The 21,895-nt window shown below is 38.7% G+C and overlaps 1 protein-coding gene across 2 annotated transcripts in view; it reads right to left on the bottom strand.

The window, feature by feature from the left end:
- The window catches only part of MED13L (mediator complex subunit 13L), a 256,146-nt gene that overhangs the window by 26,064 nt on the left and 208,187 nt on the right, over positions 1-21,895 (bottom strand). Inside the window, exons 10-17 of one of the 2 annotated variants that reach the window (XM_037511108.2) lie at positions 19,314-20,045; positions 18,230-18,455; positions 16,834-16,939; positions 16,401-16,525; positions 13,644-13,743; positions 7,452-7,672; positions 6,662-6,867; positions 1,166-2,103 (exon numbers count right to left, since the gene is read on the bottom strand). In XM_037511108.2, coding sequence (XP_037367005.1) covers positions 1,166-2,103; positions 6,662-6,867; positions 7,452-7,672; positions 13,644-13,743; positions 16,401-16,525; positions 16,834-16,939; positions 18,230-18,455; positions 19,314-20,045 — 2,654 coding nt within the window. The remainder of the gene's footprint in view (positions 1-1,165; positions 2,104-6,661; positions 6,868-7,451; positions 7,673-13,643; positions 13,744-16,400; positions 16,526-16,833; positions 16,940-18,229; positions 18,456-19,313; positions 20,046-21,895) is intronic. The other variant, XM_037511107.2, reaches the window with a different exon arrangement.

Here is a 21,895-nt window from a genome sequence, read left to right as displayed (position 1 = left end):
CTGCAGTAATCTTCCAGTCTCCTCAAATCTATCCCTGCCTTTTACTAGCCAACACCCCATGTTACAGCCAAAGCACATTTTCTTTTCTTTTTTTCTTTTTAATAATATAAATCTGATGGCAATGTCTCTTCATACAACTCTTGAATGATGTGTTTCTGCTCTCTGGATGAAGACCCAATCCACAGCATATCTCAAAAGGCTCCTGGTAAATCTAGACCCTACTGGTGTCTACGCTTCCTTCAGTTTCTTGAAGAGTCTAAGCTCTATGTAACTCTAGACCTTCAGACTTGCCTTCCTTCTACCTGGGACACAGCTCCTTGTCCATGCTCCCTACCCTTTTCATCCAGTTAATCTCACCATTGAGATCTTAAATTTTGTTACTTCTTCAAGAAGTCTTTCCTGACCTCCATCCCAGGGTAGTCGTCCTACCCTTTTACATTATGTGTAATATCATCACATTATGTGTAATGATGATGTGCACTAATACTTACTTGTGTAATAGTTTGATTAATTTCCATTTTACAGATTAGATTAAAACGACCCTGAGAATAGGTAGGCACTTTTGTCTCTCTCAGTTACCATTTTATTTCCCAGGCTGCACCACAGGAGACAGCTACTAAATGAGTAAGGGAAGGGAACAGCAAGTTGCTTGGCACTCTTAGAGCTTAATTCCAAAAATGTTCGTAAGCCACAGTATTCTTTATAACGGAAGAGCTAGTGGTGTGCCCCAGGAACCATGTCACTAAAGTAAAATTTGTCATAGCTACAGATCCAAAACTAATGGGAAACCAGAAGGAGAAAATATTCTGTAAACTAGTAGATTTAAACATGCAAGGGTGTACAAATGATCAGTTTACATATTCTTAGCAACTCTGCCACTCAGCAGTCACTGGTTTCCATTATGAGTTGCCTACTTAAAAATTAATATAAGTGAAAACTTCCATGAAATAATTACTCTTTCCCAAAGGTGTTTCAAAATAAGACTTTCCCCCAGACCACAGATTTAGGATACCTAATATAGGTCATACTTTACTCCCATCTTATTTTTTTTTTTTTTTCAAAGAAATGAAATTAAAATTTCTGTCATCTAGAAAGTATGGTGAGCTTGCAAGTTATCATCACACTAAGATAATTTTCAAAGCTATATGTACTCTGGGAAACCTACCATTGCTATGAGGCCAAGAGTGCACAGTGGCACTCCTCACCAGAGCTTCGTCCACTTTTCCACCCGTGGGGTTATCCACATACTGCCGGCCCTGCTCCAAGGCATTAAAGCATTCCGTCCAGTAATCATTATTATCTGCTTGCACCCGGTCGTAGCTCCAGCTTACACAGGGGAGAGTTTGGCGATTATTAGCAGAAATGTAGTCCAGAAAACTCAGTGAAGCAAAAGGTTGTGTGTGTTGATTCTGGAGGAGGAGGAGAAGGCTTATAGGTGGCTCCTGGGATTTTCTGGCTCCTTCCATCTGAGGGAGGAAGGTGGTCTGACACATCATTAAGCGCCTCTCCGCAGCTTGACCAATATCAGAATTCTTCCCAAAAATATCCAACTCATCTTCCAGGAAGAGTCCCGAATTGTAGCCAAGTTTACGATTCATAATCGCACTAAACCCACAGGTACAGCGGTACTGGTCCTCATTGGAAGAATCGGGGATGTAAAGGCCAACATCCGCCCCTTTGATGTTCATGTTGCAGGCACAGATGCAACAGCTGTCAAAGTTTCTGTCTTTAAAAATATTCATCACAGAATCTGAAAGAATCAGAGTGACATAGAGGCTGTGGGCTTCGGGTATTGGCTGCATGGTGGCAGGCTCCACGGAGTTTAGGGGCCGTGTAGTAGAGGGTGTAGAGGCTGGTGACCCCTGATCGGTGCTGTCATATTTAACAGACCCTTGACCACTGGCAGTGCCCCCACCTCTGGGAGTTCTTGGGGTCCTGGGGGTTCGTGGTGTGGGGACAGAGAAGCGAGGGGTTGCTGGAGATGGCAAGACTCCTGCTCCACTGTTGCTGGCTGGGGCAGCGCTGTTTAATGTCACTGGTGTGTTCATCTGAGGCGTGTTCAGATAGTCTGGATCTGCGAGGCTCCCGACACTAGGCACGTTGCTGCAACAGACAAACAGAAACAAGTGAGGGCTGGAGCATGTCACAGATGCTGAACACGCAGGCATCGCAACCACTTGCTGAGCATTTCTTATCATTTGTGTGTGCTATCACTTGGTATGTTCAATTTTCTCCTTAAAAAAAAAAAAAAGGATTCAAAGGATTACGTAAGTGAGGTCTGTGGAAAAGCAAGAAGCAAAGTATGAAGAATAATTTAATTCAGTACTTTCCTTCTATTTATTCCACATTTTAGCAAATCTCATCCTTGATCATTTGAGGGAATGTTTACTATTTTTATAAGAAAGCATGATGCTGGTGAACAGAATCTGAAAAACTAGAAGTACTAAATGGAACTTTAACACATGAGTTCAGATGCTAAATTAGCTAGAAGACCAAAGGATGAAACTTCCATCTAATTTGCAATTACATTTTTGTCATTTTTTGAAATTGAAAGTCTCCCAGTGTACTTCTTCTCTGAAGCTACCATTAATGTATGATTTTAAAGTATTGATAGAATAAAAAACACATGAACGTTTAATACTTTTCTGCTTTTCAAAATGCAGCCCTATGTACGTTTGTATTTTTATAGCAATGAGTGACCACAAAGGAATGCTATTTTAAGAAATCCAAAACGGTCAGTATTGTTGTTTAATTAATAGAATATTGTACCGGCTGCTAAGTGGCCTTAGTGTTCATTAGGTGGCTACAAGTACATGTACATGTTACATCACAGCTTCCAATGTTCTAAGAGATTTCTGTAGGGTGGTAGGCAATTCTAGCTCATTTTTCATCTCTCAATATGCCATGCATTACCTGTAGCACAATTATTTTTAGTTCCCAGAGACTAATCCATTTTCTTATAAGCAGTGACTTCATTTGGGAGTAACCACATTGAAAACAGAAGTACCTGCAATGCTCTGCTGTTTTATTATTGTAAACAGTTTCTTGATATAAATTCTTAGATGGACATGTGAAACAAAGTATGGGACAATTCTTTTTACTTGGAAGGTAACAAAAGAATACAGAATTAGTTGAATTCATAATATTCTTTTTTTAAAAAGGTTTATTTATTTATACAAGAACTGGGGTACAGGCCAGATCCACGGGAGGGTGAGAGGATTCACCAGAGACAGAGCGGGGAACAGAATAGGCAGACTGACTGAAATACACTGCTAAGGGGAGCAGCAGGCGAGACAGCAAAGGTCTGCCATGCCATGTGGGACCCTCACCGGCCAGCCGGGATCAAACTGGCACTGCATAGGCTGCGGACAGCTTCACAGCGCTGCGCTCAACCGCCTGCACCACCAGGGGAGGCCCGAATTCATAATATTCTTGATATCTATTGATACTGTGCTTTAAACCAATATTCTGCTGATAAACCATGTTTATTCACTTCTAACTTGAAAGAAGAATGTCATAAAGTAATGGCTCTTCAAATAATTTTCTTGTGATTTTTAATTAGCTATATCTAAACTACCAGCCTGAAAATCCTCAGACATTATAAAGAACTTTTAAATCTGAGGTAGAGTGGAACCTTTGAGCACAGATTTTTTTTTTTTAAAGATATATTTATTTATACAAGCACTGGGTACAGTCAGAAACGCGGGAAGGTGAGAGAATTCACCAGAGCCAGAGCGGGGAGCAGAGCAGGCAGAAGGACCAAAGTACACTGCTGAGGAGCAGCCAGGGATCGAACTGGCGCTACAGAGGCTGCGAGCAGCTTTGCAACCCAGCGCTCAACCGCTGCGCCACCGGGGAGACCCTGAGCACAGATTTTTAAAAAGCTTGATTAGTAATCACTGCTATCTCAGAGACCAAAATAGTAAGTGTATAATAGTGATCTTTACCCTAATTAGACTTCTTTCAACTTTTTCCATCCAATGAAACCATAAAATTATTATACTATTCATATCAGAAAAGGAACTATGACTACTAACTAAAAATCTAAGTAATCAGATTGATCCCTAGGTAGTAAGAAAGGTTTATCCTGTAGAGTAACCCGATTTTTCCCAATCAACAAAAGAACTAAGTGGGGAGGGGCACAGCGGACTGTGGTGGAGGACTGTGGCTGTTCTGATGGTGGGTCTGGTGTGGTAGCACCTGAAGTGGGAGAGCCTATACCTCTAAATTACAAATGCCATTGTAAGCCAGTATTAAATTAATTAAAAAGAACGAACTGAGTATCAACCACGTGCTACATGCTAAAAATTCAACAGTGGAAAAGAGAAAGAAAAGCTAGCTCATAGCAAGGATGGTAAGTGTTAAGCAAGTGAAGACTGGTCTGCTGAGTAGGGAGGTTCACTGAAGTGTAATGGAAACCACAGCAGAAGGATTTCACATAATCTAAGACTGTGCTGCCATTAGTCTGTATGCTACAGTTAATTCATGTAAATAAAACTAAAAATTCGGTCTTGAGCTTAAGTAGACAAATTTAAGCGGTTCACAAGTACATGACCAGGATATCATGTGCCTTATTGGAAGATGCAATATGACCTTCCTTCATCATTGAAAGTTCTGTTCATTGTGCCAGGTTAGACTCTTTGGGATGGCAAATCACTTATTTAATAGATCTAAATCTAAATTATTTAAATTATTTATTATTTAAACAATATAGCAAAGAGACGCATGCCACCTTTTTGAGAGCCTGCGTATGTCAGAGACTGAAATGTTAAGTGGGTTTCTAAAGCTGCTGCATCATGTGTCTGTAGCCAGCACGTTCTAGCCTCCTGTGCTGGAGCGCTCCAGTTTTACTGCAGTATCCCTAACAAAACCCAGGTACAGCTGGAGCACGCAGCAGTCAGCACACAGGTCAGGTGCTCACAACAGGGTGCTTTTAGCACACTCTCCCATACTGCGCATGAGTTGCTACTTCTACAACCTTTAGTTGTAGAGCCTCCCAAAATTCTGGTGTGGGAAGCATGACAGAATTATCCTATTTTAAAGACGGGAAGACAACTCAGGTAAAATGGTCAGTTAAGGTCATATAGAAAAAACAAAGAGGCGGGAATTTGAGTCCTGTGGCATGGTGGCCCTACCTCCCCAAGTATAGGATTCTCTCATGCTACTTCTTCTTCAAAATTTTCATTCTGATACTGACTTTACTTATGCAAGCATAAGCCTGTTCATCACAGTAGAGATTTCATCAAGATGAAGACTGACTCTGGATCACAAATTTCTCATTGGCTCCCAAAATGAAAATTTTTAAAAAGGAAATTTACATCAAAATCTACATCTCCAGTCTCCCACACTCCTGCCTGAACAATTTCCTGCAATTGAAGAGCAAATGTCCCTTTATTCATTTTTTTTTTAAGATTTATTTTTTATTTATATAATAGCTGGGGTACAGGACAGAGGCGCGGGAGGGTGAGAGGATTCACCAGAGACAGAGTGGGGAGCAGAACAGGCAGATGGACCGAAGTACACTGCTGAGGGGAGCAGGAGGCGAGACAGGAGAGGTCTACTGAGCCATGTGAGCTGTGCTCCCTGGCTGGCCGGGAATTAACCCGCGCTACAGAGGCTGCAGACAGCTCAACTCGTTGCACAGCCTTGTGCTCAACTCATTGCACCACTGGGGAGGCCTGCAAATGTCCCTTTAAATGGAGCAACAGCTCAACATAGACCCTGGTTGTTCCTACCACCACTCAGATCCACATATTGTTCACCTGGTCCTAATTGAGCTTATGGCCTTTCATTTTATATCATTTAAGTTATTTTGTTAAGAATTTATTAATCACAAGGAAAACTGACTCTGCAGTATTGATTTAAGTATTACTTCGGAGGGCCTCCCTGGTGGCACAAGGGGTTAAGTCTCAGCACTATGAAGCAATCTGCAGCCACTGAGGCGTGAGTTCAATCCCCAAACAGGGAGCAGCAGACCTCTCCGTCTCACCCGCTGCTCCCCTCAGTAGTGTATTTCAGTCAATCTAACTGTTCTGTTCCCCACTCTGCCTCTGGTGAATCTTCTCACCACCACCCCTCCCGCTTCTGGCCTGCACCCCAGCTTTTGTATGCATATATAATGATTCTTAAAAAAAATAAGTATTACTTTGGGAGAGTATGAAACATAAGCTGCAAATAAACACCTTCTTTTCCTTCCCTCATATTGAGCCACCAGTGTGCCGCTGCTTTTTTACATGATGTGGGGTCAGTAGCAGAGAAAATGATCTATGTTACCACTGATACTTGTATTAAGGGACCTTAAGTAAACAAATTTGAAACCACTCATTTATGTACAACAAAGTGTTTACCACCACCAACCAAAAAAATATTACCAACTCCAGTCTAGCGGTTCATTCTGTGGTTGGCATTCATATGCTATTGAATGAACATGAACATCATGGTTCTCTATACAAATAAATAGCCCTTAATTTTTCCACGTGTAGGACATCTACTTTAGAAAATAATATACATTGTCATCATAAAATATTATGCCTAAAAACATGAATGGCAAATATAGGAAAGTTTCAAATGATAAACAATTGTCATCATTTTAAATAAAAATGTAGTTAAAATAAAAATCACATTAAATACAGCAATAACTTGACACAATCCTTGCACATACTTGTAGCCATCTCTAATGAAAGTGGCTGCAGGTGGCATGGGCAGTTGTTCAATTTTTGGAGGAATTGCCCATGAAGGCCGAAACAGACAGGCATCAGGTATCTTCAGAGGTAGCAGGCATTGGCTCGGCAACATCTTCAGTGGAGCAAACATGGAGGATCCCACAAAAGGTTGAAAAGTTGGAGTTTTGTGCACATATGAAAAGTCCTGTGACAACAAAATAGGGTCAATAGTAAAGCTGGTAAAAAACACAGGATACACCATAATTTTTTTTTTTTAAAAGATTTATTTATTTATTTATTTTATGCAAGCACCGGGAACAGTCAGAAGCGCGAGAGGGTGAGAGAATTCACCAGAGCCAGAGCAGGGAGCAGAGCAGGCAGAAGGACCGAAGCACACTGCTGAGGGGAGCAGCGGGCAGCAGGAGAGGTCTGCGTGCCACGTGGGACCCTCCTCCGGTGGCCAGGGAGCAGCCAGGGATCGAACCGGTGCTGCAGAGGCTGCGGGCAGCTTCGCAACCCAGCGCTCAACCACGGCGCCACCGGGGAGGCCTTACACCATAATATTGACAGTAACAAAATGGACCATAATTCAGCATTTCGCTTATCTGACAATGGAAAATGCTAATGCCAAAATCTCAAATCAAGACACTAATTAATTTACCATGTAATGTACCTCATCATCCAATTCAAAGGGTTCTTAGAAACTTGTATACGTGTGGCATAAAGAAGATGTCTATAAATCCACTGGAAAACCACACTGCCTTATAAAATTAACACACTGGCAACTACCTTTATTTCCTCTGGCTTGGGGCTTCCTAATCCATCTTCCACTTCCATTTTGAATTCAGTGAGCTGTGCTGAAACCATACTGACCATCGGGCTCTCCATCATGCCCAATGCTGTCACTGTCTCTGAACTGATGCCATCTTTATAATTCATCACAGGAGAAAAGGCAGGATGCTGTTCCAAAGAAGGAGGGGTGGGGAACATCCTTTGCAGGTCTGCAACTGCTGGAAAAAAAATCTCTTTTAATAGGCAGGACTTCTAGAAATAACATCCCAGTTCATAGCCAGGTGCCCTATCTGACATCCAAAATAATGTTAATTGAATAGTCATATCTGTTACACAATAGATTATTAATGACAGAAGTCTTTGATAAAGAGGCCATCAGCAGAAATTATACTTTTCTGGGATTTTGCCAATCTTCTTGATACTTTATGATTCATATCAATTAAGTGAATGAAATCTCCATGACATACATTTTTCTTCCCAACAAATGATTCCCTGAAAATTCAAAGGAGATGAACTAAGTAGAAACTGGAAGCACTCAGATGGAGTAACCACTTTATTAAAACTCTAGGCCTGCTTATCAGTAAGCATTGAAGATTCCCGAATTAGACAACAAATGTAACACAGTAAATATTACATGGAAAATTTACCAGAAAATAAAATTTGTTTGAAGCAAGAATGATGATTTACATGTAGTAGATTACTCAGCTAGCTTGACAACCCACTATCCTCACAGCTGCTTTTTTGGGGAAATGGTTCCATACTCTTCCCAAACTGACACTGAAATGAAACTTCCTAGTTCAGCTTAATAAGCCTACGTAGAACTGAGGGACAATTTACTGAAAATAAACTGGGGGCTAAGGGAGGTATCAACATATCTTTTAATAAGTACCTAAAAGAGTGATTCTTAACCCTTCTAATATCATTGTAATATGCCTGAGTTTAACCATCATCATTAATGATGGCTCCTTAAGGTACTGATTCAAAGTAGAAGTAAATGTAATGAAATAAAAGTTGTAGTTGTGCCACTAGGGGGTGTTCAGTACAGCAAGTTTTTTTAATAAAGTATGGAGCCAGCAATTTAAAATCATAATTTGGAATTGTATTGGATGTACCAATTTTCAATTACAATATCCTCTCTAGCATTTTCAACATCTAAAGAGGCAAACAGAAACCACTGAATAGACTCAGATCCAGCTTTGAATCAGAAGTTAATGAAGAATAACTGTACACATCCTGCCTGGGCCAGAGCCTAAGGCAGAGCTGCTAAGAAGGCCTGCGGGGCTGGGTCCTGCTATCCAGGGCTCCTAGAGCAGCGCTGCTACGTCAGGTCACTTTCTCCCTCGGGCCTCAGTTCCTTCATCTCAAAGGGAAGATGTGATTAGCTGTGGAGTTTTCATCAGGCTTGCTTTCTTTCCTTTGGTTATGGGGAAGGGGAAAAGCTTCCACAATAAGAAGGCAGAAAAAAAGGTGACAACCTCTGGATCAGACGATCTTTACCATCAAGTTAAATGGTTTTCCATGTTAATTTATTACCATACAATCCTGAATAGGTGTAGGGGCCTCAGGTGCTTATCCAAGAAGGGGGGGTGGGGAGGAAAAGGCCAATAGGTAAGGTTTCAGATTCCAACTTTCGCTTCCATTAGAGAAGCTCCATTTCTATTTATTTTCTACAGTAGAATTTGATATGGGATTGCATTTGAAAAAGTGGCACCTGATGCTGCTAAGAAAAGAAATAAAAAAAACTAACAATCAGGTGACCTTCAAGGTCCTATCTTGCTATGAGAGCATTTCACCTTTAATGAACCTAACAATGCACAGAACTAGGATACAAGCCAAGCCAAGCCAAGCTGGAAGTAACTACAGAACCACTGGAGATACTATATAACTGACACATGCTAGGGCAGAAAAACAGGTCCATAGCAGCAGCCAGATCAGTATGTTTTTTAAAAAAAAAACAAAGCTGAACACTGTAACCTAAACAAGGTAACTTGAATACATCTATCACCTTTAACTTTTAGTCTCCATTTCTTTTCTTAATCCAAAGACTGACTAGCTGCTAGTCAATTTTAATATGATTAATTTGTGCCTATCTTTTAAACTGTGACTACTTAATAAATTCTTCAAACTCACATTACATTATAACTCATATTACATTATAAATCTTAATCACCAGTGTAGATTTTTAGAAAATTCTCTTTAAGCTAAAATGATAAGGAACATAAACAAAGCCTTTCTTTCACTTGCAAGGATTCTGGCTATGGTACAAAATTCTGCTAAGATTTATTTTATTAAATTAGTTTTCGAATTTCCTCTAAGAAATATAATAAAGGCATTTTTTAACTTAGAACCACTGGGCTTCTTTGATGCTACTTATACAGATATATAGCTCGCTTTTCTAATACAGTTATTTATGTATCTCAGTTTTCAAAGCTTCAACCACCTTGATAATTTTTAGCAAAGGTAAAAAGTACACACAAAAAAACATGTAATATGAGATTCTACCTGACAGATATTCATTTTAAAAAGTGGTATTCACCATTCTGATTAACATATATTCTTAAGGAAGACTCTTATTCTTGCTAGATTCAATTTCTACATCTGTAAAATGGGAATAATATCCATCCCACATTTGTGGAGCATGTTAATGAAATAATGTGTGCATAGAAGAGAATCCTTTGCTGTGTACATCTAGACATTCAGTAAGTGATAAATTAGTCCTCCCTTTCATTTCTGCTTTAATTGGGGAAAGATGGAAATGCCATTAAGTTACAGAGAATTTGTGGGAAAGATGACACTAAAGAAGGTTTAAGACAATCTGAGGAGAAGATAAATCAAAATGGGTAAGGCAGAAAGATGACAGAGATCCAGAGAAACATTTTGTGTCCACAACAGAAAACCACAATTTGTTTACTCAGTTTTCTTCTGAGAAAATGGCTGAAGTGGGGGTCTGAACAGAATGGACTGGTGTCTTGCCCACAGGGCTCCTTACTTTTACCTTGCTTGTCCTTCAAAATCCACTTCAGATGGAACTTATTAAGGACACCAACTGTCTCTTATTCTGTATTTCAAGTATTCATGTGCAGGACTGAAGTCCCCCAATACAAGCATGATCACAGCCTTCACAATACTGTCCCTAAACCAGAGCACCTACAGGGTCCCATGAAAATAGTGAGTTGCTTTTGTGGAATAATTATTTATAATTATTTATAATCATTTATATGAAGCAACTCAAGTTCAACTCTTTCATTTCACCTCCTCAAAGATTCATATTTCAAACTGACATGCTTGCAAAGACAAAATATATAAACAAATAGTTAATCACAAAACTTACAACACAATACTCTCTAACACTGATTTGCAATGCTCAACGAACCTAGTTGTTCCTGCATTTGCTTTCCTCACTGTTAAATGCACAAATAAATAGCTATGAACTTAGTCTCCAACACAGTGTCCACTTGCCACATGTGACTATTAAGCACTCAAAATAAACACCAGATTCCAAAATCAAGAATGTAAGACTTTCAATATTTTTAAGCTGATTACATGTAAAAATGACAATATTGGAGAAAGTAGGCAAAATAAAATATACAATTAAACTAATTGCACATTGCTCTTTTTAACTTTTTAATATAACTACTAGAAAATTTGAAGTTACTTTACATGGCTCTCATTTGTGGTTCACCTTGTATATCTACTGAATGGTACTGTTCCAGACATTAAGTTTTATAATATGTTTTTCTATGTCAATGTATAATGAAAAGCTATCACAAAGATGAGAACTTCTTGCCAAACTATTTTCATTGCCATGCTTTGGGAGAAAATACTGCATATATGTCCACAACATGTCAACAAATATATACACACACATACACCCCTGTAGACATTGAACAGGTCCTCTTGACTCCCGTATGTCCATATTTTTTTTACAATTTATTTATTTGTTTGTTTGTTTGTGTATTTATGCAAGAACTGGGGTACAGGCCAGATGCACGGGAGGGTGAGAGGATTCACCAGAGACAGAGCGGGGAACAGAACATGCAGACTGACAAAATACACTGTTGAGGGGAGCAGAGGGCGCGACAGGAGAGGTCTGCTGTGCCACATGGGACCCTCGCTGGCTGGCTGGGATCGAACCGGCGCTGTAGAGGCTGCGGACAGCTTCACAGTGCAGCTCTCAACCACCTGCGCCACCAGAGGAGGCCCTATATATTTTTTTAATCTATGTTTTCTTGATGCTAAAATTTCCATGCTTTATTTCAAAGTCATTAACTTTAATAACCTGTCATTTCTTTTTAAAACATTTTTTAAATGATGGCAGTGATATAATCATGCTTTTATCATCTCCAAAAATTTCCAATGCAAGAGTAGAAAGTATGCTAAGTACAAAATGCTGTACCCTTCCTCACTCACAATCCCAAATACCCTTCCTCACTCACAATCACTATAACATGGGAGAGGTCTTCTCAATTCCTTTTCTCTATATTTTCACTGTGTGTGTGTGAAGCATAAAAATAGGACTAACCTTTCTTAAGCACAGATAGAAACACGTCTACTATTTATTATAAATTATTTTCCCTTGATTATTTTAAAATTGTTTTAACAATTCACAAAATAATTCAATAGAATTTATTTATAACCACTTCTTTATTGATGTACATAGGAACCTTAGCATAGTTGTTCTTTTTTTTAATTCCACCCTTAAGGCTGCACATAAGAAGTCAAATGAATATTGTAAATAATTGGGACTTAATAATCTCCTGTTGCTAAGGTAGATCTTAGGAGTTCTCATCACAAGAGAAAAAACCTCCAACCACGTGTGGTGAGGGATGTTAGCTATCTTACTGTGGTGGTCATTTTGCAATGCGCACATACATACATATATCGAACTACTAATGTTCCAAACCTGAGACCAATACAATGAAACCACTTTGTGAGTAAATGAGAAAATGAACAGAGTACACAGTATACTTCACTGGGCAATGCACACTAGCAGGATGGTTTGTGAGTGAATCTTGGACATTTCAACATTTAACATCGATTGCCATGCATCACAGTGTCAACAAGAGTAGAGGATTAGCTGCTTCAATACAAGGGATAAAGCTCACTTAGCTGACCTATTCCATATGCATCTACTTTGCTATTTCATTTAATCTGTGACTTCCATGTTTGTAAAATTCTGCAGTACAGAGTAATAAAAGAAGAAAAATGTTTAATTAAAAAAAACTACAGCAACTGGCTGGCCATCATTATTCATTTTCATACATATCATGCTTGAAAAAGCTTTGCATATTTTAAAAAGCTATGGATCCACTAAAGCTGTCAAAATCCAATCTCTGTATACTTCACACTTCTACATCTGAGTAAATCAGCACTACATTTATAGGTTCATAAAACTTTTTGACTCATCCCTATGACATGGTGGTTTTTCCTCTCAATTTGTTCTCATTACCAGCTGAAGTTAATGAGAAGGTATTAAAAAATGATTTGCAATAGAATTATGTTTCTGCTTCTGAGTACCCACATAAGCTACACCCTGACTTTCTTTTCTCATGCAGAATACTGTGGTTTCTTAAAGAGTAACTACATAAACAGGAAATTTCTCATCTTGTCACCATATTTAATAAAACTAGTTGACCTCAAAAGAAAACACAAAAACTTCAGAATGAATCTAAAAATGGGTGAAGAAAACAACTATTCATTATCCCAGGTGAATTAAATGTATGAAAATGGAAACATTTTTACAGAAAGTCTCCTGAGCAGCATTTATCCTACTAGAAAAGGTTATTAGAAAAGCAAATGTAAAATAAGTTTTTCCACATTTTTTTTTTTTGTGGGACCCTCGCCGGCGGCTGGGGAACGAACCGGTGCCGCAGAGGCTGTGGGCAGCCTCGCAGCCCAGGGCTTAACCGCTGCGCCACCAGGGGAAGCCCAAGTTTTTCCACACTTTAAACCCTAAGTATTAATTACTAATTTGAAAAAAGGAAAAGGAATGCAAATGCAGATGGTTTCTTAGCTGCCCACCATCTCAGGAATACTAACTTACACAAAATTTAATTCATAGCAAATTATCCTGGCAAAAGGGAAAAAAAAAAAATTGAGGAGAATTTCAGATAAGGCATCAATGAATGTGAGACTATTACATTTAAGTAACAGGTAGCAACCGAAACTCAGTCCATCTACTCTACTCACTTGGTGGGTAAGGAACAGCAGCTCTTCCATCCTTCCCAAGAGGTCGGTCTTCTGTCCCAACTGTGGGCAATTTTGATGAACGGAGTGCAGGTGATACAGCCTAAAGACATTATTGAAACAGTAAACCATTTGTATTTAAGTAGAGCAGCAGTCAACTATTTCTTAGTGTGTGCCTACTGACATTTAAAAATAAAGGAAATATGCTTCCTTCCAAAGTATTCAACAGGTGAACATCTAGAAATACCAGCAAATGGTGTAGCAAAGGAGATGGCGATCAAGCATGAGCAACTGAGTGACGTGGCCTCTGCTCATGGACCTGGGAAGAAAGACTGCACCATCAAAGCAGAGTATGAAAGTGGTGCTTCCAGGTAGTAATCTGCTACCAGCCTGGTTCTCCTTCTGTCTGGCAGCAGGCATCTGTGAAAGAGATGAGCTCAAGCCTTCCCCAACTATTATTTTATTTTTCATCACAAGAATACAAAAAAATTCTGACTATTTCTAAACTCACTGTTTATCTTCATAAAAAATAGCCTTATCTCATGTAATTATTGAAATATACAGAGATTTCTCTTGATTTGTTATTCAAAACAAATTAAGTCCCTTACAAACTAAGATAATCTTAACGGTTATCTTCAAGAATGCAAGTGAATTGGTGGTAAGCTAAAGTACAACAAAGCTAAAAACAAGATTCTTACAAACAGAAAACTTTTATTTACATTTATATTTCTTCCATATCATAGAGTTGAAATGTAAAATTAGATCCAAAGACATTTGTGAAAAAAACATAGCCAACAGTGTCTCCCAACTCCAGTTACAAGGAAGATAAACGTAGCAAATGATTCTAAGGTGAACTGTTCCCTTGACTAAATGCCAGATTAGAAATTGGAGTACAGGAAAAGAACACTCCCATAACAGAAATAAAATTATCTTAGAAATGTCCAACTCTACTCTGATTATTAGCATTACTAAGAATATATTCAAAAAACAAAGCATATACTTCCTCAGTAAGTCCGATAGTAATTCACTATTTGTACAGAGATTAAGTACAATGCTTCAGAGTAGAGAAAATAATCATCAGAGATCTTGGCTGTAAATAGCACAAGGTTACTCTGCAATGCTTGTTTTTTTTCCCTTTTTCTCTTCTTTCTTTCGACTATTTCTTTCTGGTTCCTATTATTCATACTTTATTCCCACTATTACCATCAAACCATGTAACTGAACTCTCAGGATCATTAAAACCAACCCTAGGTAATGCCTGGCTTTAGGAAAATAATCAAGTTCAAAAATGATCTCCCATGCCTGGATTAAAACAATAAAGATATCTGTCGTTTCTTCTACCCAAGAATTTTTCACATTGCCATGTCCTTTTCTTTCATGTAGCCACTGCCTGGATTTAGGGCCTCCTGTTTCAATCCAGCAAAAATAACCAAATAGTACCCTGTTTTCTGTGTAGCAAGATTGATGAAAAACAGCACCAGTTCAATTCTACACTTAGCAGCCTTCAGAGGAACACATTACCAGTAGAGTTCAAAGGTCAAAGCCCTAGTTTTGGCCAAAAACTTCCTAGCTCTAGGAATCTTTACCCATCATTTAGAATACAGACTGTTGATTATTCCCCCAAGGTCCAGTTAATTCACTCTTGTTGCTTAACAAGGCTCATTCCAGGCTCAAACTAATGCCCCTCACACACAGCTCTTACTCTCCCGGTCTTTCCACATTTCATGGCCATTATGATCTCACCATGTTCAAAGCACTTCTAATACTAATGTTGTATAATATCTGTTAATCAGATACATTTTATTTTAAAGCGAGAATGGGTTTTAGAAATTTGATTCCTACTTAACCCTCAAGCCGTAACTTAAACACTGCTGTCTGACTGTCACTTTGTACTTAAAGGATTTAGATCAATTATTGCAATCACAACAATAAGTATACTTTAACTTCATTTTATTGCTTTCCCCTAAAATACTTGTGAGTGGCTCAAGTATAAGGGTGGTAATTGAATAATATGTGTAATCTCAATGATTAGCTTGAGTGCTTGCCACAAAGGAATCGACCATCAAATCATTAACAAATATATGTAAAATGGATGAATGGAAAGGATAAGTATATTAATGAAAGAAAAATAAACTAATAAAGTGACTTCCTTGAAAAGAGAGCCTCTCTTACCTATCTGTAGGTCTCCCAGAAATAACAGGCACTACTATTTACCCAGAGAACTGGCTAGGAGGAGGACACAAAGTTCCTGACTCAGCTCAGCTATCCTCCAAAAAAAGTTATCATTCTTATCTGTCACTTCAATCACATGCTGTCTTACAGCATTATTTAAACTGTGTACATAAATTCTATTTTCTTACTATGATGCCCAAATCCTAAAAAATGTAGCTCATGCTTGTCTACCTCCCATACTTGTAGACTGATCTCTGACTTATCAGATGAATTAAAAGTTATATGGGCATTATTTTTAAAATCTGACCTAGAGGGATCAAAAATACATTTCTATTAGTCTCATGATATTTAGAAGGATTGATTAAAATCAATGTGAAAGATTTTATTATTTACAAGAGGAATAACATTAATGAAAACACGAGTGATCAACTAACAAAACAGAGTGCTAGGGCCTACACCACTAACTCGAATCCTTTTGAAGAACATTCAAATCTAAAATAAGTTCAGGAGTCCAAACTCTGCAAGAAAACTGAAACACTGACATTCCTTCTATTTAGGGAAAATTTTGTGTAGCTACAGCAGACTCACCCCAAGTTCGTCATCATCAGAATTATCAAAGATGTTGTCTAAATCATGCAGGGAAGGTGCCAAATCTGTCACCTGTGTAAGGCTACTGGAGCCAGCTCTGCCAGCAGCATTATCCTGCCGGACATCTGCGGGAAAGGAGGCAAAAAACCCAGAATGAGCGATTTCCTCACTGGAGAAGAAGTGAAGTGAAGATGCAGGTCTTAATGAACAAGACCTGCTGGTGAAGTTTTTCCTACGTTTTCAATTAAATTCAGAGACAATTATTTCCAAGTATATTCGAAAGGAACTAAAAAATAAACTATGAAAAACATATTAAAGATGAGATCAAATTTAGTGCTATTTGGAATAAGAATATAATTTTAAATAGATAAGCATTTCCCTTGTATTTTATTTTAGCAACAATCCAAGTGAGGCAAATAATCATTGTACACACCTGTTTTAGTAGCAGAACTGAAAATAGACATGGCATTTTTCCCATCAGGCACCGGCGTGGAATGACCTGGTGTAGTGACATCCTTGGTACCAAATCCATCCTCTGACTGTATAATAAATTCAGCCAAACAAAACACATGAACACCAACCCAAAGTGTGGAATATGAGGGAGAACACAAAGAATTAGAGGGTAGAATGGAACTTGTTATGAGCACAAGTATGATAAACAATGGTCTATGCAACCAAGGAAATTTAAGTAGAATTTAAACAGAACCAAGAACTCCCATACTTTCCCCTTAATCCTATGGGATATTTGAGTCAATCAGTGTTTTATGATTAAACGGCATTAATGGCATTTGTTTAAAGACGTGCAATGGTGTTAAAGGATGTCTTTACGCTTTTGGTTTTTTGTTGTTTTTTTTTTTAAGATTTTTATTTATTTATTTTTATACAAGAACTGGGGTATAGGCCAGATGCACGGGAGGGTGAGAGGATTCACCACAGACAGAGTGGGGAACAGAACAGGAAGACTGACTGAAATACACTGCTGAGGGGGGCAGCGAGCGAGACAGGAGAGGTCTGCCGCTCCATGTGGGACCCTTGCCGGCCGGCCGGGATCGAACCTGTGCTGCAGAGGCTGCGGACAGCTTCACGGTGCTGCGCTCAACTGCCTGTGCCACCAGGAGAGGCCCAAAGGCTGTCTTTAATAACATTTTGGATGCTAAATTATGGATCAAGCTTTCTGGATCTAGATATGTCTGTAAAGGAATCCAAGAACCATTCTTCTGAAATATACTGGCCTCTTTTAATTGCCATATGTCCTCTATTCTCAAGAATAACTCTATAATAGGTCCAGTATATTAGAATGTTTTAAAATGTAAGACTAAAGACAGCAGACACCCCCAGTACTCATTTTTATGACAATGAAACCAGTAAAGTTCATACTGAGACAGTCTAGGAAGTGTTGATATTAATTCAGAGAGATGCAAAGGTAAGGCGCTTAGCACAGTAAACAGAGTAAGCGCTCAATTAACAGTAAATATCACTATCAACATTTTTTTTATATGTTGAATATTTTGGAATAGTAATTAAAAAGAATTAAGCAGGGAGCATAGGCCAATAAGAATTAGCATATGAAAGGAAGCATGCACTGTGTAAGCTATAGCCTAAAAAAAATATGAGACTTCATTTATGTTTGGCTGACTTTTAAACAAAGGTGAGCCATGATATAAAAAGGAATGACACACTGCTCAATACAATAGTACCAAGAGCATGAACATGGGGACAGAGCAATCAGGCAAGACCGTCTCAAACATTCTGCCTCAAAAATTTTCCCACACACGTTTTTCTGACACAGATCAAACCCATGTCATGCTGCGGTCTAGGCTGAATGGTACCTTATTCTTTTTCAGGGTGTCTTTCTCTGCCCCTTGTTTGCATTTCTTGTTTGCTGGAAAGAAGTATTTTATGTCACCATCTTCAAAGGTGTACGGGTCATTGACTTCTCCCAAACTGTCTCCAGTTTGTTGTGATAGAGGCAATGGGTCAAGGAAGGGGAGTGGCTGCATCTGGGGCTGCTTATCTTGCCAGATTTTAAACCGTTTATTAGGTTGTGCTAAGAGTCTAAAAGGGAAAATAAATAATGACAAACAAAGATTAAAAAGACCATGTTTAAAAATAAAGAGTAGCATTTGTAAGGCTTACATGAAATTTTTAAGAAATTAAAACTCATCTGCATAGTGAATTTCTTTTAGAGACTATATTCACAACTAAATAAAATTTAGTAGCCTTCATCCAGGATTTATGTTTTTGTCTCTGATTCCATGGATTCCACTTAAGAGCATAGATGGGCTCTGAGAATAGACTGCCTAGCTTTAAATTCCATCTGTGTCATTTCCTAGCTGAAAGGCCCTAGTTTCTTTCTCAGTTATGCAATTATGGTAATAATATGGTTGTGGTGAAAATTAAAAATGAGATCATCTGTGTAAACTGTTTAGAATGGGTAGCTCAAAAGTGGTATAAGTATTAAGTGTTATCACTACATACATGATATCACCTGGACACACACAAAGCTTGCCTTAAAAGAGTCAACATATAAAGGCACTGACCACAATATTAAAAGTTCTCATAAAGCTATAGTCTTTGAATAACAAACAGCAAGCCCAAAATAAATTAATATATAATGGTGTTCTAAATGCCACAATGAGACCTTAATATATCAACATACTTAAATACCGAGTAATGTATGCTCTCTCTCTATATATATTACATAATAAATAATAATGTGTGTTAAACCTCATGAAGGACAAAGCATTTGACTTTAACATTTTCCCAGTGCAGTCTGGAATGCTGAAGAAAAACCTCTTTCACGTTGGAGGTGAAGGTTTAGCAAGGAGAGAGGAAGAGGCTAGTCCCTAATTCTTGGGCGCCTACGCCATTTTGGTGGGTGACCAGAGGTAAATGGCATGAGAGTTGCCTTACCTTTGCAATGCAGTGCTCTCTGAGTTTACCTCCATTTTGGCATCGCACCTCTCACCCTGGAGCTCTGGAGGCCGGAACTCAGCATCATCAATGGGTGGGAGACGGTAACTGTGCCACCACTTATCCGATGACTCTGGGTTTGAGGGCCTAATCCCACAATATAAGGCTGTCTCGCTGACCTCTGCCATCAGAGGCAGTCTTTGGCCTACGAGGACAGTTCTGTCATCCATGGTAGACAATTGCTGGAGGTCTACTCCGTTTCCATAAAGGGCTGGATTCACAGGGACAGATGGTGGGTCCAAACTCTCCGTTTCCTGACCTCGTGGCTGAGGGCTGAGTGTTGGTGGCAGAGGGGAGATAGGGGAATGAGGTGAATCCATAGGATTCAGATTCATTTGCTTGCTTGTATTTCTGGAAGGCACGGCCATTTGCTTATCATATTTCCTACTGCTAGACACCTCTAAGGAGGAGTCTATCCCTGCCAACCCTAGCTTCTGTCCTGGTGTATCCTGTTCCATGCATAATTCTTCGGCCACAGAGGGCCTATGGTGAAATGGTATCAAGGGTCTCTTTTGTAACTTGTCTCCCTTTTCCTGTCTTTCTGTTGTTTTGTGCTTAGAAGAAGCAGGAGGTGGTAAAGATGAAGATGATGACGGTCCTGCACTGAACCCTGGTTGAGATATTGTGGGAGGTCGATTGGGTCCTACGGCACAACGTTTTAAAAGTTTATGCCTGAAATGAGAATTAAACTGAAGTCAACAAATAATGCAGATGAAAATAACTGCATCGTTATAACACTGTAAAAGAGAGGGCTCCAATAAGATTACGTCTTTTTAAGTACAGGTTAGATGCACTAATACGTTGAAAAGGACTCTAGGTGTTAATTTATAATGACTAGAAACTGCAACACATCCTGATAGAAAGTGATGAACCAATTACATACAAGTTACACAGGGAAAAGATGGACTTAAAAGCTAACATACTGCTAATCCTTACAGAACTACTGGTCTGAAAAATCCCCAAATCTTTCATATTTAATGAGGGCCTCAAATATTCTATTCACATTGCATCTTAAACCCAAGAGTAATGAGATCATCTGCCAAAGGAAAAAAAAAAAAGCAAAATATGCTTCCAATTTCTATTTTACAACACTCTACTAATTCCAATATACAACAGTTTATAATGACTTGAAGTATTGTAAATTGAAAATAAGATAACTGAAGCTCTACCCCAAAGTGTGAAGCTAAGATAATGAGGGTCAATCCTAAGGACATTTAACAGGATAATATACTAGAAACCTTAAATACGGTCTATGAAAGAAGGGATAAAAGAAGGTATCTTATAGACACACATTAAAATGAATATTAGTAAGATGATTTTAAATGAATATTAACACACTTAAAATGCATCTGAACTATCTAAGCAGGAAAAGAAAGTCTGCCCATATACTAACACACATCTTGGCAGGCATGGGTGTGAGAAATTGCTCAGTAAGGGCCCACTAGATGATGCCAAGGTTTAATCTGAGTAACAAAGTTATATAGCAGGTCAGCCAGTTCCTCCCAATATATAAATCATTCCCAGGGAAAAATGTAAGCGCTCCTGCCAGTGTAGCAGTAACTCTCTGAGGCCACTAGGGTGGCATTAAATTACTGTTGTATTGCACTAAATGATGCCCTGGTGGGCAGTAAAATGGATTTGTGTGGCATAATGGGATGGTTTAGTGGGACAGCAGGATGGCTACCCTGCCCCATAAGGCTATTAAATAGTGTAAGAAGTGGACCATTCCATAATGGATTTGGTAATCCTGCAGTAGATAATATGAAAACACTCTTGCCAAAATCTCTGCTATTACCTCCCCTCCTCCTCCTTTCCCCCCTTTAAGATCCTGACTTTGAAGAAGATTGTCTAAGCATAACGGCTATTGCCAATAAGGCAAAAATTACGCTTTAGATCCCCAGGGCACGGTACCACAATAATAGATGGATGTCTCATCTGAAGATATCTCAGTAATATCTTCTAAGGGTGCTTATTTTAAAACCTAAGCTCTAAAAATCCTTTACATAAAACTTTTGATTTGGATTTTCACAGAGGCTATTTAACCACACCAGTCCTTTGATGGACATTTTATGGTAGTCCCTTCAAAGTAAGGATCACTTGCAAAGTGGATAATCTCTAAAAAGTCAGTTTTTCAATTGCATTTAACAACTCAGTCATATTGTGAAATGGCTAGAATTAAAACTACACTAATAAATAACAGACTATGGTTGCATGTCTCTGAGTATGAAAAGGATCTCACTAAGGCAGGAAGCAGGAAGATCAGGCTCAGAAAGCTAAACATAAGTGTGGTCTAGTGGTAGGAAAGAACCAGAAGCTAGGCCAAATGGTACAGAAATACATGGTGGCTAAAAGATTGAGGAACTATAATGACTAAAATCAGTATATTTTAAAAGAAGTTATGGTGAAATGCAGTGACAGACGAGATCTAGAAAATAAAAATGAGAAAGTTCCTAAGTTGACATGGGAAAATTGTGATAAAAATGACCACAAAAAGGTACCTGGTTTGAGGAAACAGATATGCC

This window comes from Talpa occidentalis, unplaced genomic scaffold, assembly GCF_014898055.3.
Source record: "Talpa occidentalis isolate TD23 unplaced genomic scaffold, MPIMG_talOcc4v2.1 talOcc4.14, whole genome shotgun sequence".
Taxonomy (NCBI): domain Eukaryota; kingdom Metazoa; phylum Chordata; class Mammalia; order Eulipotyphla; family Talpidae; genus Talpa; species Talpa occidentalis.
Note: the sequence above shows the minus strand (reverse complement) of the source record. Positions and strands in the feature narration are given on the sequence as shown.